Raw genomic sequence first — 16,959 nt, forward strand, 5'->3', positions numbered from 1 at the left:
ATGCACTGTGTCCGGAGGACGATGGATCAGGATGTGTCTGCACAGCTGTGTTTGCTGGCTTGTTTCATTCTGACTGTGGACTTGACTTTGGGTTTGGGGTCAAATCAAGACATGCAATTTACATTTCTGTTACCTGCTGGCAGCACTGAGTGCTTTTACCAAACCACCATGAGTAACGACAGCATGGAAGTTGAATACCAGGTGAATAAACATTTCTCTCTATCTTTCTCTCTTGTCTGTCTTGTACAGTGACAGTGTAATGTTGAGTCTGAAGTTTTGAAAAGCTTTATTAAAGTTTGTGAGTCATGTCTAACTGAAAAACAAGTGAACAGACTGTGGACTTTGTTCCTGCATGCAGAGAGATAAGGGCCTCCACTGCTGCTGTTGCTGAAGACGCCTGAGATAAGACTTAGAAAAACTCAAAAATGTCTGCTTCCACCCACATTGCAAAAACACGTTTTAAAAGTATTTAATATCCATTAGGGAACAAGCACAAATATGTATTTACATGATGATATTGTAAGTGCAAGAAAAAAAAAGGTGGCCAGCAAAATTGATTTCAAATAAATGTCATGCACAAAATACAAATACGCACTTTTTCAAACATACAGCTTCAAATTCAAAAGTACACTTGTCTTGAAGTCACTCATAATGTGTAACCGGCCTTGAGTGAATTTATAGTCATGACCTTTGCTTTGCTACCATCACACCATAGTCTGTGTAGGTGTAAAGTCACAGTCGAGTCGGAGAGGAGCCTGTAAGATCACTGGGGCATCGTCACCTGTGCAGGTGACACATGACGCTCCCAAGGCAGCTGCGCGGATGTGGAGGTCTGATTCTGTATCTCCCGCTGCTTCATGATGTGGAACTGCACTTTTAGACACAACATGCCGACACCAGGCCTATTGCAGCCACACACAAAAAAAGAACCAACAAAAACAAAAAAACAAAAAAAAAACAAAGCTCCTCTTCTACTAGACTAGAAGACTAAGTGAGGGCAGTGGTGAAATAAATAATTTCTAGACTCAGACACCGAAACTGTTCCATTATTATCACCGTGTGAGCTAGGTTGCTGCTCAGTGCACTATCAGGGCTTTAATTTAAATTTCAGACAGCCATTTGCCCACATAGTCCGATTAAAGCTAGAGCTGCGAGCTGCACGTCTCGAATGAAAATGAGAAGATAACAGTAGATAGGAGAATTGAATTCTAGGTAAGCTGAATATTCTGCATGACTGACCTCTGTCCCCGTGTGTTAACCTCTCTCACAGGTGATAGCCGGGTCAGGCCTTGATGTCGGCTTTGCCCTCATCTCACCCAGCGGACACCGATTGGTCTCTGACTTCAGGAAATCTGACGGCATGCACATGTGGGTCACATAAATGCTTTTCAGCAACTGCCTCCTTTTGATGTGATGCTCAGACCCCGCCATACTCTTTGTTTGTATGGAAACCGATTAACCAGAAAGTGGAATCAGGCATTAAGGAAGTTCACATCCCTGTAGTGAAATAAGGGAGTTGATTTCAGATCTGTTGTGTACATGTATTTTCACCAAGATTTTGTAATTACACTCTATTATTCTGTCATATCTTAACAGTGAGTAGTTTGAACCATGATATTGTTGAAAGCAAGTGAAGTTTTTTTTTTTTTTTTTTTTCCCGCAGGGTGGATCCCACAGAGGATGGGGACTACCGGCTGTGTTTCGACAACAGCTTCAGTAAGCTGTCAGAGAAGATGGTGTTTTTTGAGGTGATCATTAACAGTCAGAGCAGCACAGGTAGAGGCAGAGAGGAGTGGGCAGACATGGCCGCCACAGAGAGCATGGCGGAGTACAAACTGGAGGACATCAGGGTGAGAGGGAAACACAAAGAGCTATTACATCTGCTGCAGCTATGATTTCCCTCCAAACAGCACTTGAATTATCTGAAGCCATTCTTTTTGATATCTCTCTCTCTCTCTCTCTTTCATCTCCTCCTCTCTGCTGTTCTTTTCTTCCTCCTCCAGGCCAGGATGGAGTTTGTGTACCAGCAACTGGAGAGGAGCCGCCAGGTCCAGACTGTGCTGCGGGCCTTTGAGGCGAGGGACCGCTACCTTCTGGAGGACAACCTGTGGCGGGTGTCCTTCTGGTCCTGCCTCAACCTGCTTGTCATGCTCACTGTGGCCGTCACACAGATCTACACCCTGCGGCGCCTCTTTGACGACACCAAGCGGACCCGCACATAGAGGCAACAGAACTGTTTGTTTAAGCTCCAGCCAACAGAGTGCAGATAGTGTGTTTTGCACTAAACCCTCCACTAACATGAGCCCTGTGAGCTGAATTTAAAAGGATAGTTCACACTTTTGATTCATCATGCACTGGGAACTTTTTATTTGTAGGCACAAAGTGCTTGGTTGAATCTTTTATGAATTCCAGTTATACACACAGACACACACACACGATACCCTCAGCACTGATATTTGTTTATAGTGTCAGCTAGAAAACCGAAGCTGTTCTCACTGTAATGTTGTTTTATTGAATTTCAGTTATTACATTTTACATTGTCATTTATGCTTTATCAAACCAGAAGCTATAGCAAAACCAAATAATATTAGAAACCTTGCCTCATACAGTAAAAAAGATTTTCTTTCTTTGGATGCAATTGCACTTTGTTGTTAAGAACATACATAACGCAATAGACAAGATTTATTGTGCATTCATATCACTACCACTCTTTTGTCTCACACTAGGCCTATTGAGGAACTTGCTGGGTCCGCTCAGCTTCCTGAGCCGTCGTTTACATTTTCTTTGTCATAAATCAAGCACTTGAATGGCATTTTTCTTTGTCATCACAGAACAGATGCTCCAATAATAAATTCTCATGTTGACCTGCTCCTGTCTCGGCTCTGTATCAGGTCATTTATCCCTGAAAGTTAACGCACACTGTATCTGAAAGAGCAGTCGTCAGTAGTCTTCTGGGGAACTTTGTGGTAAAGGAAATGGGAACTATCTGCATTGGATTCATGTGTTAAATTTAGAGCTAAGAACTACTGTATATAACATTCACTATAGGAAAAAATAACTTACTTTGGTTTTAAGTTTAATGCCTCAGTAATTAATAATGCACATCTCACTGTCAGTACTGAAGTGGGCCTGTAACAACATTGCTGGAGTTTTTTTGAGTGAACTTGAAATAAGATATGTAGTTCTGCTGTAGTCCTGCTGTTGTCGTGGATCGAAGTCATTTCGCGTCCACTGCAAGCCGGTCGAGGTCACCACTGGTTTCGGCGGGGGGGCGGGCGCCTGTTCAGGAACAATCAGCCAATGTTAATGTCTTAACCATGCACTCTGACAGGTAACGCTACAGGATCCAGTCATCAGAACAGCGAGGGCAATCGTAATGAGGCAGTCTCTGTTAGTGAGAGGGCTTAGAGCGACCATCCACAACTCTCACTGGATGGTTAAATGAGATACATAATTTATTAATGCAGTAAGTCAAAGGGAAATACATTTAAGATTGCCTTTTGCAACATTTTATACTGGGGGAGATTTGAGCCCGCACAGAACTTCTTATTAGATGTTTGGAAACATGGGATAAACCTTTTGTACACTGCCTGTAATATAAAATATTCAACCATCTTAGAAGTTGTTTCATTTTACTGCTGAACAAAATTGAATTAAAGCTGATATATTTTCACTTTGACATCAGAGGGTCTTTTCCTGTTGATCGGTGTCAAAAGTCACATTAAGTCCACTTTGATTCAATGCTGTGAAGGGAACGTGAAGACTTCCAAAGTGGGTGAGTTCTTTGCAGTGAAAATGTTGAATCAACCCACGGACAGCCACAAGTCTACTACTACTACGACAAGGTGTTCATTCTTAAGTTCATCATTTTACATATGTTGAAAATGCATGTGCTGAGCAAGAGTAACCATTGTATAAGTATAAGCTATGCCTCTCTACAGCAGGCTGCCTGACAGTAGAGGGTTGCCATGGGAACAGGTAGTGGTTTATGTCAGTCTGTATTGGTTTTAGATGTAGAGAGAGAGAGGCGAGTGAGGAGAGGAAACCCAGGAGGGGCTCGACTTTATCAGGGGGAGGGGGAGGGAGAGAGACAGAGAAAGAGAGAGAGGATCACACAGGACACAAGGAGACACCAACCACCAGAGCCAGTCCCTTTATTGTACACAACACCTCTTTATTTACTCTCCTTTCTAAATTAGTTCATTTTGTTTATTCAAATCAATTAAATGCTACAGAGGCACTTGACAAGGGTTTGCAAAACAAAAGAGATTTTTTCAGGTTGATTCCCAACCCCTTCCACCAGATCCAAACAGGGGAGGGAAAGAGGAAGGAGGCAGGGTACAACCTAATGAATTACAGGGCATTTACAGTTGGGGCTTCTCAAGGGCAGGCTGAAGTGACAGGTACAGGCGATTTGGCCAATAAGAACTTACATATTATCATCACATGAAATATTATATTTAATGTGAATTCTATTTAATACAAAGATTTAGATTCATTTTTTTCTGTCTGGCACTGTCACTGAAAGCCACACCTGTTGAGAAATGCAGGGAAAGAAAAAGCACATTCTGTCTCAAGAGTCTGTGGTTTGGGATTTTTGAATTTTCTATTTCTTTTGTCTTGTCATGTTGGCTCATTAAGTTTCTATCCTCTGTGGTGAGAAAGGGGAAAAGTCGAGACAGCTTCTCAAGACAGGATGTGCATTCATACACCACAACTCCCACCACCCGCTCACCATTTCTACTGATCAAACCAAAACTGGAAAACATCCAAGTAACCCAACGTCACTTCCCGCCTGACCAGTTTTCCCCTGAACACCTAAAAATATTCCAGAAAATTGGTTTTAAATGGTCAAAAGAGCAATCAAAAGATATTATCAAATAATCACAGCTGTGTATGTTCAGCCCCAAGTGCCCTCCCAACATACACCACATTTACACAGCTAATCCCTGTAGCAGAACCCCAATTAACAGTCCAGTAGAAGCTGGGGGGCATATAGTTATACAGAGGTGATACAACTGCAGCCAAAAACATTTAAAGAAATAACAAATGCCCAGGTTATAAATAATGCATCAGGAGATGACCAATCTCTTTTTCCCTACATCCAAAGCTAATGAAACGACAGTGTTAGTGCTTCCTTTAATCACACCTAAAGTTGGATTTTAACATGTTGGGCTTTGATTATAATTCCATGTTTTTGTTGTCACCCCTGCAATTAAATGAAATACAAGTGCTAATTCCCCGGTATAGGCCAGCTATATACAATGATATTTTTTAAAGGCATGGAAGCAGAACTGATAGCAATAATAAATGTCCTGGACAACTGAGCCCAGAAAGAGATGTGCCAACTCCTCAATGCTTAATACCATCTTTATTCTCTACATCACAGATCCGTCCTAATCTACACACCCCACTGCTTCGCTGACTTTTATCCTCTCTGAGAGGAAAATGTACTGTGTGCTGTGTTCTATATGAATCAGCTAATCCAGGAATGAACAAAGTCTACCCGAAGGCTGAAGGCCTCATTGGGGTTCAACTGAGACTAAAGGGATTCAAATTCAAGGCTTTAACAACTCGGAATTAGTGGAGAGAAAGCTTCCCGCAAAGTGCAGACGGCCGTCAGTCTGTCTCACTCTCCCTCTCCTGGGTTTTCGTGCAAAGTGTTCTGGTAACGGACTACAACATCCCTGTTATGAGTGGCTTGTTGTAAGGCTAGATGGGTAACAAGTGCTAGGATTATAATGTTCAATCTGGCTGACATCTTTCTTCATCTCATTGTGGAAGGATATTTTACAGAGGGGGGAACTGAAGCTACTCTCTCAGTCTCATACAACCCTGCCCTGTATCTTTTTATGCTTTGTTTTTTGCTGAGATTAGGATTTCATTTTTAAAGCTACATTTGTGACGGTCATTAAAAAGGACAAAGTCACTCAAATAAAATATCACAAGGGGGAAAAAATGTAATCGACACCACCAAAATAACAACAGTGATAATAAGCTATTGTTTTTCAGTATGAAATCAGTTAGGAAATGAAAACCAAGTAAAACATTATCAACAGGTTAAGTGTGTATATTACACAGTGATCTACACATGGGCATCTGGGCCAATCTAAAAAGGTGGAGGGAGGGGAGAGGAAAGCCAGCCTGTAACAGTTATTAAGTTATTTAATGGGCTTCTGGCAAGAACTTGTCAGAGGAAATAAACGAGTTATTACAATTAAGAAAAAAAGCTCTTGGACTGAATTCGATACATCGTCTCCTACTGATAGAAGCTAATGCACCCTCTGATCAGCTGGGTTTTATTTTGTATTACACATTTCCACAGCAGTCAAATGTAATATTCAAGTGGTTAAGGGCTTTCTTTCATTTATGTGCACTGATAAAGAGGGTATTAGCAGCTTATTAACATTGCTTGAATAGACATTAATACAGCTGAACGGTGCACATTATGCACCGCTATCAGTCAGCCCCTCCCCTCAAGCCCCCGCCCTACAGTGTGCAGATACACACACCCACACAAAAACACACACACATTGGTGGGCTTTGCCACAGGTCTAGTCTAGCAGGGAGGGCTCAGCAGGGCGGATAATGGTGGGCCGGTGAGAAGGAGCGCCGGGGGGTCTTCGGCTGCAACGGGGAGAGAAGATATAGAACAAGGAGTGAGACGTACTCACAAAGAGAAACTAAAACAACCCGACAGAGGGAAAATAGGGAAGGTGAGGACAGAGGGAGAGTGGCAGACAGAGAACTAAGAGTAAAAGGACAATGAATGCAAAGAAATGATACTGAATGTAGAGATAGGAGAACTGGTGAGTGTGAGAAATAAAAAACGATGCCTGTGACTCTTCAAAGACAGGGGATGATGAGATGTTAGTGACAAAACGTTACTAATGCAATAAAACTACGGTAAAAACACATAAAACAATGATTATCACATCATAAAAGGAAGTCATACCTGGGTACACCGGGTGGGACACGGGCTGGCCGGGAGGGGATCTGTGGGGGTGCACTGAAGGGATCCTGGCTGCTGTTGTAGGCGTTGATGGTTTGGCCTGGGCGAGAGGGGATTGGTGGTGCACCAAAGGCGGGAGAAGGGTTGAGCGGAACTCCAAAGGCGGGGGAAGGGTTCATGGGTGGTCCTGGTGTTGCGCCCCGAACAGTAGGCGGACGGCTGGGAGGCGGGCCTGTTGACGGAGGCGGCCTACGCTGAGGGGTTGGGCTGAGAGGAGAATATGCAAAAATGAAACTGACATTGTGACAATCACAGAAAAGGTCTCATTTATTCTCATTTTATCTGTGCCCACTCTGGGAAAACTCAGGAGTTGTTTGTTGCTCTTTTTTTTTTTTTTTAAATTCAGGTAGGCACACTACTACTAAGTGAAAAATATGTCTATTTCTCACTGTTTTTAATTGCATATGAAAAATCTGCTCACTGTCTGAAATTGGATATGTCTTTTTATTCAGTATTTTTCAGCCCTCTCACCTGGCTTCTTGGATCCAGGTGTCATTTACGGGCGGGGGTACAGGGGTGGAGATGGTGTTGGCGCTGATGTCGCCTATAATGTGCAGCGCCTCCTTGAGTGCATGATACATGCGCAACATTTCGTCTCTACGCTGGGCCTGGTCAGCTGACTCCTCCATGAGGCTGTTCTGATCCCCAGATGAGTAGAGGTAGGCCAGCAGCTCTGAGTGGATGAAATCCTTCGCCTGAATGGAAGTTTAGATTATTAAAAATAAAAAGGTGGTGGCAATTTACTTCAATTAACACAGAGAATTTTTAGACGTGGAGCAGCACTAGCCAGAAATGAAATGATCACGAGCTAGAGATGGAGGGGTGGGGGTAGTTTATAGATTGGAGAGACAATCGAGGAAATATAGGTTGAGACAGTGTGTGTGTGCGTGTGTGTGCTCGGTGCGTGTGTAGCTGCAAGACATCAAGTGAGCTCACTGGAATAATAAAACATAATAAATGGACAGTGGCCAAAGCTCTGTGAGCATGCATCATAAACTCTGTTAATTAGTGTCTTCAAGTTTATGACCTTGTGTTAACATGAAATATACGACCGACACCGCTACAAAAATGTACAGGAAAACTAAACACTATTCTTCACAGCTCTATGGTGCAATGACATTTAGACTTAATTACAGAGCAGTTCATTTGAGCTTAGTTCAGTCCACTGGTTTATCAGGTACGCTGAGTGTATTTCTGAGTAATACAGGAATGTAGGGTGCTACATTTGCTGGAACAATCAGCTCCGTGAAGTATTACAATATTAACTCTTTCGGTCAAGCAAAGCACTACAAAATTGGGATGTTCACATTTTCAGTGTCAAGGTAGAGATCCAGCAGTCAGCAGAGCACACAGGCTTACACCGTGTTAAGGTAATGGACTCAGATGAACTCTTTCACTTTAAGTCTGTTTCAGAACCCGCAGACACTCTGTTAATGGCTTGTGTCTCGTTGCTACGGACTCACACTGTTGATCATGAGATGCATGATGGTCTTGGGCACAAGGTCTCTGATGGATTTGTTGATGATGCCGATGTACGAATCCACCAAGTTGCGGATGGTTTCCACCTGACGCTCCAACTGGGGGTCCATAGAGAATGTATCTGCAGGAGCAGCCTCTTCATTCTCTGTCTGATGACAATGACACACACAGGCATCAAAAATGAAGCATAAATATACTCATACATACATCTTTGTAGTTGTTCTGTCACCGAAGCGTGAAGAGAGAAAGACGGAGGTGCAATTAATGAGGCAATATTAACCAATTCATGGCTTTTAATGAAACAAAGTAGCACCCACATACCTGGTCCTTCTCCGGATAAACCCCTGCCCTGAGGAAGGATGCTTTCCAGCTGTCCACATCCTCTTGAGAATCACACGCCAGTTCTATTTGGCGAAGGTCCTTGTACACGTTCCTGCAAAGATAAACAACAGAGAACACAAACGCGTGTGAGTGTGTAGGCTAACCCAGTAGACAAGGATATTCATGCACAAAAAAGCAGAAAGATAAGGTCGATGTGCATTCAGACTGGTTGAAAAACATAACTCTGACCTTTGTTCTGTGTTAAAGATTGCAAAGATGTGCTTTGTGGACATAAATCCTTTCTCCACATCTCTAATCTTCAGGTTATCCAAAGGCAGCATATACTTCTTTTCTTTTTCCTATCAAGAGACACACAGAAGAAATGTTTATTTACAGCTGACACATAAAAAAAAAAAAAACCCACTGAAACCTGTAACATGTAGCGAAGCTTTATCTTCGCAGAGTGAGTTTATATTATAGTAATGGAAAAGAAAACAGAGGACAGCAGTTTTGACACTTCTCCACCAATGAGTAGATACAATGGAATTCATTTCCTCTGTGTGGACGACCACCAAGCTGGTGAGATGGAGAAATATGATGACGGAGAGGAGGAGGAGGAGGAGAGGAAGAAGAGGAGGAGCATGAGGGTTGTCTGGGGGGGATGGGGTGCCAGCTTTCACTGTTAAGCAGAGACATCTGGAAGCATTTATGTCCGCACTAACACAGAGCGGCGCAGGCCCAACAGTTACATCACTCACAGTTCCACACAATCCCCTGCCCCCCACCACATGCGCACGCACGCACGCACGCGCACACACACACACACACACACACACACACACACACACACACACACACACACACACACACACACACACAGGGCCAAATACTTAACGGCACGTGCAAAGACAAACAAACATACATGAGCCTGAACGAACTGTAGAAACACGTATCATGAGATTTGGGTGTGTGCATAAACACGCACTCATATAGACACAGACAACCACTAAAAGATACAAGAAGACTCATGTGGACAAGCGCCTACACACATGCACTCTCGCGCACACACACACACACGCACACACACGCACAATATCACACCCCCCCTCCGGCCCCCGTAACCCAGTACGATTTCCTGCAAATTCCAAAGTCAGATCCCGGCTGGAACATTTCAGCCCGCCTGCCACGTCAGTTTGCCTCCACCATCCTCCCTCTCTCGTTCTTTCTTTCTCTTTGCTTTTTCCGACCGCTGTAAAAATTTACCATTTCCAGTTAGCGTTTGGGCGCACTGAGGCCACTGGACTGGAGTTCATCTTTGGCAGTGGTTTGTAGTGCTATCTTTTAGTGGTCTTTTTATTTCGCAGAGGAATGGCTCTCATTGAGGCCTTGGGAAGAAGATCAAGCGGTGAGTAAGGACATTACAATGCTATTAATGCTTTTTATGCAGTTATCATCATCGGAAGTAAATGTTCAATTTAGTTAAATCAGTCTTTAGAATTTTGCCTAAAATGAAATTATCAGTGAAACCGGATCATTTGATTTTAGATCACGTAAACTTTATCCATCACTGCATGTCTTTTGTACTGAATGTTACTCTCCATGTCCTGGAATAGAACCATTAAAAAGTCTATAATAAAAACAAGCAGCTAAGTTTGCTGATTATACTGTAGTTGTTTAGTAAAGGGGGAATACAGTTCAACCATGTCTAGATTTAATTACCTGAATGATTTGAAAGTAATCTCATAAAGGTTATATTTTTATATGTTTAATAAGATAAAATGTATTGCAGTTTTAACAGTATTTGCCGTAATTTAGCAGCCGTTTCCATGTACATGGCTTTTTTCATATGTGCAGTTGTTTCACTGAGGTAATGTTTGCTCTCTCTGTCCTCTGTACTACTGTCCTAGGGTAGCGACCTGCAGCTGCAATGACCTCAGGGTCCTTCCTCCTATCTGAGTCCTAACCCCCCCGCCTGCCCAGTGTTCAGACTACCTGTTCATCAGGCTACAGCTGAACAGTAGTCTGCACATTGGTTAGGCTGGGCTGGGACGCACACACCTCAAAACTACAGTGGCTGATGGCACCAAATCTCCACAGCAGTGCCAAAGACAGTATGTTCATCTTTATGCATTCCTGTGGTGCTGTGTCATCTATCTTAGTCCAGTGAAATGCAGCATTGGAACAGAAACTCGTCTCACCTCCTCATCTTTGTACCAGGACAGGGACTCAGCAGTCAGGACAAACCAGTACTCCTTGGAGCCTCCCTTCATGATGCTGATGTTGATGGTTAGCCAGCCTTTCCTAATCACCTGCACAGGGGGGAGACCGTGTGGAAGAAAGAGAAGGGTGGTAGGGAGAGAGGGGTACCAGGAGGATGGAGGAAAACAGCTTTATCAATCAGGTTTACGCACTGGTGACATGAGGGCCCCATTAAGTGTTGCACCATTAATACTGCGGTGTGACTGACACTAATTAAATCTTACCTGCTTACCTGCTAGGTCACTTTGAATTTGGTTGTTTTTCTTTTATCCTTTTTATCTTAAGATTAAACATTTTTACATCTCAGTCAAACATTACTTAAAAATGCACTACAACACAGAAGCATGGATTAACGGTGAAACTTAATGAGTAAAAAGCACGGAGTGACCATAGAACAGTCATACAAGTACACATTATGTGTGTTAAATTGCTAAATGTGTGCAGAAGCATCAGAAGGTTTCATTGAAAACACTGAAGATTCTTTTTCACTAAACAGAAAAGAATCTTAAAACCAACAAACAGGACCAGATGGTGTCCAGACCATGCAAGCCCCAACAGAGTCTGAGACAAAGGTCGGCGGTGGTATCTTAGTGTCAGTGGGTCAGTAAAAGCTAACCTATGTTAGCGGAGTTATTAAGTTAAACATACTCGGGTATACACGAGAGGGGTTAAATACCTGGATGAGTAAAAGATGGGGAGAAGTGACTGTTAAAGACAGGAGTAAAGGAGGAGAAAAGAAGTGCAATCAAAGAGATTAAATGCGGAGTCTAGTAGTCTGATAGAGTTAGCAGGGTTCATGGAGGGACAGAAAACTACACAGCAAAGTGAGAATTTGAAGTGGAGAGTTGGAGAGGGAGGAAATACATCAGTCTGAGGCCGGGTTGAGTGAATCACTCTAAAGAAAATAAGCCATGCATTTTAGAGGAGCCCTATTCACAACTGTCTCTCCATTTTTTTTTTTCCCTCCGAATAGACGCTCAGGCATTTCAAGTACAATAGGAGGAACTATCTGTGAGAAGTGTGCTCTTGTGCTAATGAAAGCTAAGTAAAAATGTCAATTTCAAAGCCTGCTTTAGACCTCTCTTGTGAACTCCCTCTCCATCCAGCAGAGGACTGGAGTGAGTTATGGAGGAAAAAAAAAGGTTCATTAGTTCAAAAGAGCCAACATAAACATGGGAGAGGAGGCAAGCACATAGAAGCTAAATTGGTAGTTTGCCTTGGCGAGGAAATAACTTAAAAGTTTTCAGAAACAAGGAGTTTCAAATCCCCTGTATTCAAGTCAGTTGGAATTATTATAACCAAGTTGACATTAAGAAAGAGGAAATGACATGAGTTTTACAGATTAGATGCTTATGTGATGCTTTTTCTTTCACTGCCAGTGTAAGACAACTGTGATATAATGTTCGACCCGTTTCTGTAAATGTAAGTGATGCTGTGGTTAATTAAAAAATTGTTAGATTACATCTGAGCTTAACTCCATGGTTTCAAATGGTTGAAATGAAAATGATCAGAATGAAATGTGTCAATTTAACTTTGCCTTGATAGTCAGTGACTTACAATTAAAATAAATGACACTAACAAAGAATTTTGATTTAAACAATGAAATATATCCCAAAGCCATGGACCAGTCACCATATTAAATGATAAGAAATTTTGATCAGCTCTGAGTACAAGAATATCAATTAGAGACTTGGAGACAGTGATTTTTTTTGTAACAAACAGAAGTTGGATATGAACTTAGTACTTGGTAAGAAAAGTATTTCAACATGCATTTAATCTAAAGAGAAAAAACAAACACTACAAATTAAAAGAAAAATTTAAGGAATCATAGAAATAATGCGTTTTGTGTGTTTTTTTGATTTGATCGCTCCCCACTCCCTCCCCATTTTCTCCCCAGTGACATTTAGGATGATTCTCACAAGGCAAACTTTCGAAGCACCATGCATGAGGCAGCAGCAGAGGTATAAAACCAGAGACAAGTCAGAACTGATGCCGTCCACAGTCGGTGGTGGGTGGAAGATTTGCCTGTATCTCTCTGTGGTTTTCTCATGGAGAACAAATAGCAATTCTACAAAAGAATCTTTTGTGTGGATAAAATTATTTATATGTCATTTTACATATTTTGTGGAGTAAAAAAAGTAAAATGTTAGTAGCAACACAGATGTACAATTAAAGACAATTACTGTCGTATTAAAATGAAACCAAGGATTACGAGACCAAATGTGCCAGGTGTTACTGTGAAGACAGTCCAAATTACTGGTAACTGCTTGCTAGAATTGTAACTGATATCACTTTGATCAGTCTGGAGACTCTACCTTCTCCTCGTGGGCCTCTCCCAGTGCGCCAAGCTGCAGGGGGGTAGAAGATCTTATTATGGTGAAGGATATCGACTCCTTTACTTGCAGGAGTCAAATGTTTATCCTGTTTACTCACAGCAGTCTTTCTTTTCCACCCTAACCATATTGGCTGACCTGTGTGTGATGGCCTCAGTTCTTCTGCATGGCCTACCACTGCTGCCCCCTGGCAGGGTGTGGTTTAAATCTGTGGGGTACTTACCAGAATCTCACCCTGCAGTAATAGGAAGGGTAGGGGGGAATTAAAGCAAAGGGGGGCAGTATAAAATCATAGCCAACAGAAATGAGAAAGCAAGCAAGCAAAGATGAGGGACAGATGAGAAGTAGGAGGAGGGGGACAGGGACAGGATGACAGGTGGAAGGTTGGAAGGAAAGAACAGGTTGAAAAAAAGGGGGCGAAATTGTGAGAATGAAAGGTTTGAGGGAGGAAAAACAGTAGGAAACAAGAAATCCATGAGACAACCAGAGAAAAACAGATGAAGAGCAGCAGAAAAGAGAAAGACAAAGACAAAGAGAGGTAGAGAGGGAGGGAGAGAGACAGACAGACAGAGCAAGAGAGTTACATGCAATTAGAATTACTTCAAGTATACCACAATTTGGTTATGTCATATTTGTAGCTCAGTCGATAGGTGCAATGTCCATGCACATTCTGAATTTCAATACAAAAGATGCTTGTGAGTTAATGGGTAGGCAACAAAACAATCAACAAAACTCTGTGATTAATTGTTGCTTTGCCGTAGAACAACATGCCTGGGTCACATGCAAACAGCAATTAATAACAGCCATGGAAACAAACGCTCGTTTCAGAGAAGCAGGGAAGCAGGGTCTTCTTTAAGTTCACTAAGGTAACTCTCCCCTCACTGAGACTGCAATCTCGAAAAAGCCGATTAGCAGTATTATAATCGTTTTTCAAGATCTAACAAACGCGCAATGAAATTCAACAAACTTTGTTTAAATGTGAGTCTGGATAAAACAGAGAAGGAGAAATACCATCTTCACAACATTGCCTGGGTAAAATCAGAAGTCAAAATAATGTACAGGGGATTTGTTATTATATTGTTAACCATTAGATAGGTCGGGATAGATTAAAGGCTGTGGGCTAAATAATTGCCGGAGTCAGTTTTATTCACATGGTTGATTAATAGGCAAGTTAAGGGAGGCATCGTTCAGGGGAGATTAAATCTGGGATTGAGCTGAGTGATGAAACGTACCTGGTTGGGTATGGCCCTCTTTTTGTTAGCAGCAGTGTTCCTCTGCTGGGCGCTGTCATCACACAGAGATGGACAGAAAAGATAATAAATATTGATAACACCACACCAAAACAACCTGTTTGAAAAATTCACACTTAATATTCATGTGGCACTTACGTCTCAATAATATTCTGATTATTTTCAACATGTTTTGACAGGCTTTAGTCTTTTATGTAAATCACCTGTCTGATTTAAACAAGTGCAAATTCAAGGTTTTGCATGCTATAATTGTTATTATTATATTACTGTATTACTACACACGTAGAGTGAAGGTGAAGAGGTGAGAGTGAATCTTGATAATAAAAGCTTACTCTCACAAACATACTGTGCACACAACCCTATATCGTTTCTGTCAGCCCACCTGTTGTTGCCGTACCCTGGGGGGCTACCATCATCCAGCCTTCTGTAGTCAAGACTGAAAGTGATGTCATGAGAACCGTTACCTCCGACACATTACAGCAATCCACTTGCCATGCAGAGGCTCGGCATAAACCCTCACACACGCACACACGGCGGTTTGCGTTGTTACTTAGTCAATGGGACGACCCACACACTATAACCGCTACACTAGGAACTACGTGAATTCAACCACGAACTCTAAACCACTTAGAGATATAGCACAAAAAAACCCCCAAAAAAACAGTGAGTGCATTGCAGTGTGCAAATGAATTTCCACCAGCAGCTACTAGTAAATGCAGCGACACATTAGCACCGTGGATCTTGTGTTGTGTGAGCTGGTTACTTTCCACTGGTACAGTAAACATTCTTTCTAGTGGCAGCCGGACAGCCTGTAGTAGACGGGAAGTTTATCAGTTTATCTATCGAGCAATCAGCCATGCTTGATTGACTTTGTTTGTAGGGGGAAGTGATATTGCTGCATGCATGGGGGGAGAGGTAGAGGTATTGTAGTGCCCAATTCCCCTACAGGGAGATGCTCATGCTCTGATGTGGCTGGATCACTAACTGGCATGCTACATCACACTGATGCACCTCAGCTTACATGTGGCTAATTATAAGCAACACTTTGATTCATTGGCAGTGAAGTGGCGGGGGTTCTGTCAAGTTTCTGAAACAGCATCTGGGTTCCACATGTACTGATGGCCGAGAGTTACAGGATTACCAAGCCTTTCTTTTGTAAAATCTACAGAATCACAAGTGCACCTCAGACAACAGGCAACATGTTGTTAATCAGGAACACAATGCCTGTGCCGAGACTGGGGTTGCCAGCAACAAGCTGTAAGTTGGCCTAGAAAAGGTGAGGAGAGGAGGGGTACATACTTAGCAAAGCCTATGAAGTCCTCATGGTTGGTGTTGATGTAGGACAGCTCAATGTCAATCAGCAGCAGAACCTTAATTAGAGGCAGAAAATCATGATTAGGATGGAGAGGTCTCAATTAAACACCGCTTACAGTCAGTCTCACTTCTGATATTTCACACTTGTGAAACGAAAGTAACCATGACAGATAACGTCAAAAATCATATTTAAAAATAGCTGGACTAATTACTTTCCACTATCTTCTATATCATCAGCGCTGCAAATTGCAACTGTGGTGGAGCTGAGAGTACGTTTTTACTCAAGTTTCAGTTCATTTAACCTGCTTCACTTCCTGCCTGGTAGAGCAGTTACCAAACCTAACACTCTCATTAGTCTTGGTTTGTGTGGAGTAAATGCTTCTCCACCCCAACGAGAGTGAGGTTCTGAAATGAATACATAACACATTTTGGAAGATGATTAATTCCTCTTCTTGTCATGTCTTGAAGTCATTGAGTGACCTTAATTCTATAGCTGCAAACTGCTGTTCTGTCATTTACTGTATCTATAAGACGATTTTGCGGTGTTGATGGTGTTGCTGACATTGTCAAGTTATCCAGAAACAAACTGAGTAAATCATAGAATAACTATTTTCCTATCGTGACCCAGAATTATGCTTAGCTGTGATGTTGACACAGAACAGGCCGATAACAATCTGTTCAAAACAACTTCTTTTGTTTCAACTCATCTTATCATATTATGCAGAACTGAGCCCTCATTATCAACTTTTTCAATAACATATAAGGCTTTATTTAATTTTCTCAAGCTTGCAGACTTTTAGGAAGTTTCGAGATCTACAAAAAAATCTTGATGATAAATACAATAGGAAGCAAAAGCAAGAAATAAAGGCTTATCAATACATGACATGATGCTGTAAAATTAAACAAAAGTTCATCCAATAATATATTTTACAGCTTATAATGTACAATTTATGCTTGATTTGTGGGCTAAACAGTCCGCAAACATTCACAC

At 42.0% G+C, this 16,959-nt stretch overlaps 2 protein-coding genes and 1 long non-coding RNA gene across 9 annotated transcripts in view; 2 read left to right on the forward strand and 1 right to left on the reverse strand.

Moving 5' to 3' along the window:
• Positions 1 to 2,869, forward strand: tmed1a (transmembrane p24 trafficking protein 1a). Its single transcript, XM_023404364.2, has 4 exons — positions 1 to 201; positions 1,271 to 1,368; positions 1,664 to 1,850; positions 2,004 to 2,869. The coding sequence occupies exons 1-4, from the start codon at positions 1 to 3 to the stop codon at positions 2,220 to 2,222; spliced, it is 705 nt and encodes a 234-aa protein (XP_023260132.1). The 3' UTR covers positions 2,223 to 2,869.
• The window catches only part of dnm2a (dynamin 2a), a 27,788-nt gene continuing 13,166 nt past the window's right edge, over positions 2,338 to 16,959 (reverse strand). Inside the window, exons 12-22 of one of the 7 annotated variants that reach the window (XM_087173488.1) lie at positions 15,954 to 16,024; positions 15,037 to 15,090; positions 14,637 to 14,688; positions 13,387 to 13,419; positions 11,011 to 11,121; positions 9,062 to 9,171; positions 8,813 to 8,924; positions 8,476 to 8,640; positions 7,484 to 7,707; positions 6,956 to 7,219; positions 2,338 to 3,279 (exon numbers count right to left, since the gene is read on the reverse strand). In XM_087173488.1, the coding sequence (XP_087029614.1) occupies positions 3,249 to 3,279; positions 6,956 to 7,219; positions 7,484 to 7,707; positions 8,476 to 8,640; positions 8,813 to 8,924; positions 9,062 to 9,171; positions 11,011 to 11,121; positions 13,387 to 13,419; positions 14,637 to 14,688; positions 15,037 to 15,090; positions 15,954 to 16,024 (1,227 nt within the window). In that variant the 3' untranslated portion in view covers positions 2,338 to 3,248. Of the gene's footprint in view, positions 3,280 to 4,153; positions 6,628 to 6,955; positions 7,220 to 7,483; positions 7,708 to 8,475; positions 8,641 to 8,812; positions 8,925 to 9,061; positions 9,172 to 11,010; positions 11,122 to 13,386; positions 13,420 to 13,627; positions 13,640 to 14,636; positions 14,689 to 15,036; positions 15,091 to 15,953; positions 16,025 to 16,959 lie in introns of those variants that run through there. The other 6 variants (XM_087173487.1, XM_023404295.2, XM_087173489.1 and 3 more) reach the window with 6 other exon arrangements.
• LOC147819209 (uncharacterized) lies at positions 10,068 to 11,321 on the forward strand. The gene is made up of 3 exons (XR_015437139.1): positions 10,068 to 10,217; positions 10,720 to 10,923; positions 11,030 to 11,321. It is a non-coding gene; the product is annotated as an uncharacterized LOC147819209 (long non-coding RNA).

This window comes from Seriola lalandi, unplaced genomic scaffold, assembly GCF_002814215.2.
Source record: "Seriola lalandi dorsalis isolate HSWRI2012SDOR001 ecotype SW California unplaced genomic scaffold, Sedor1 jcf7180002054240, whole genome shotgun sequence".
NCBI lineage: Eukaryota > Metazoa > Chordata > Actinopteri > Carangiformes > Carangidae > Seriola > Seriola lalandi.

Excerpts from the sequence above, each read along its gene's own strand:
- tmed1a (XM_023404364.2), top strand. The coding sequence starts at position 1 with ATGCACTGTGTCCGGAGGACGATGGATCAGGATGTGTCTGCACAGCTG. Across the intron at positions 202-1,270 it reads GCATGGAAGTTGAATACCAG|GTGATAGCCGGGTCAGGCCT; the intron begins GTGAATAAACAT and ends CCTCTCTCACAG. Across the intron at positions 1,369-1,663 it reads AAATCTGACGGCATGCACAT|GGTGGATCCCACAGAGGATG; the intron begins GTGGGTCACATA and ends TTTTTCCCGCAG.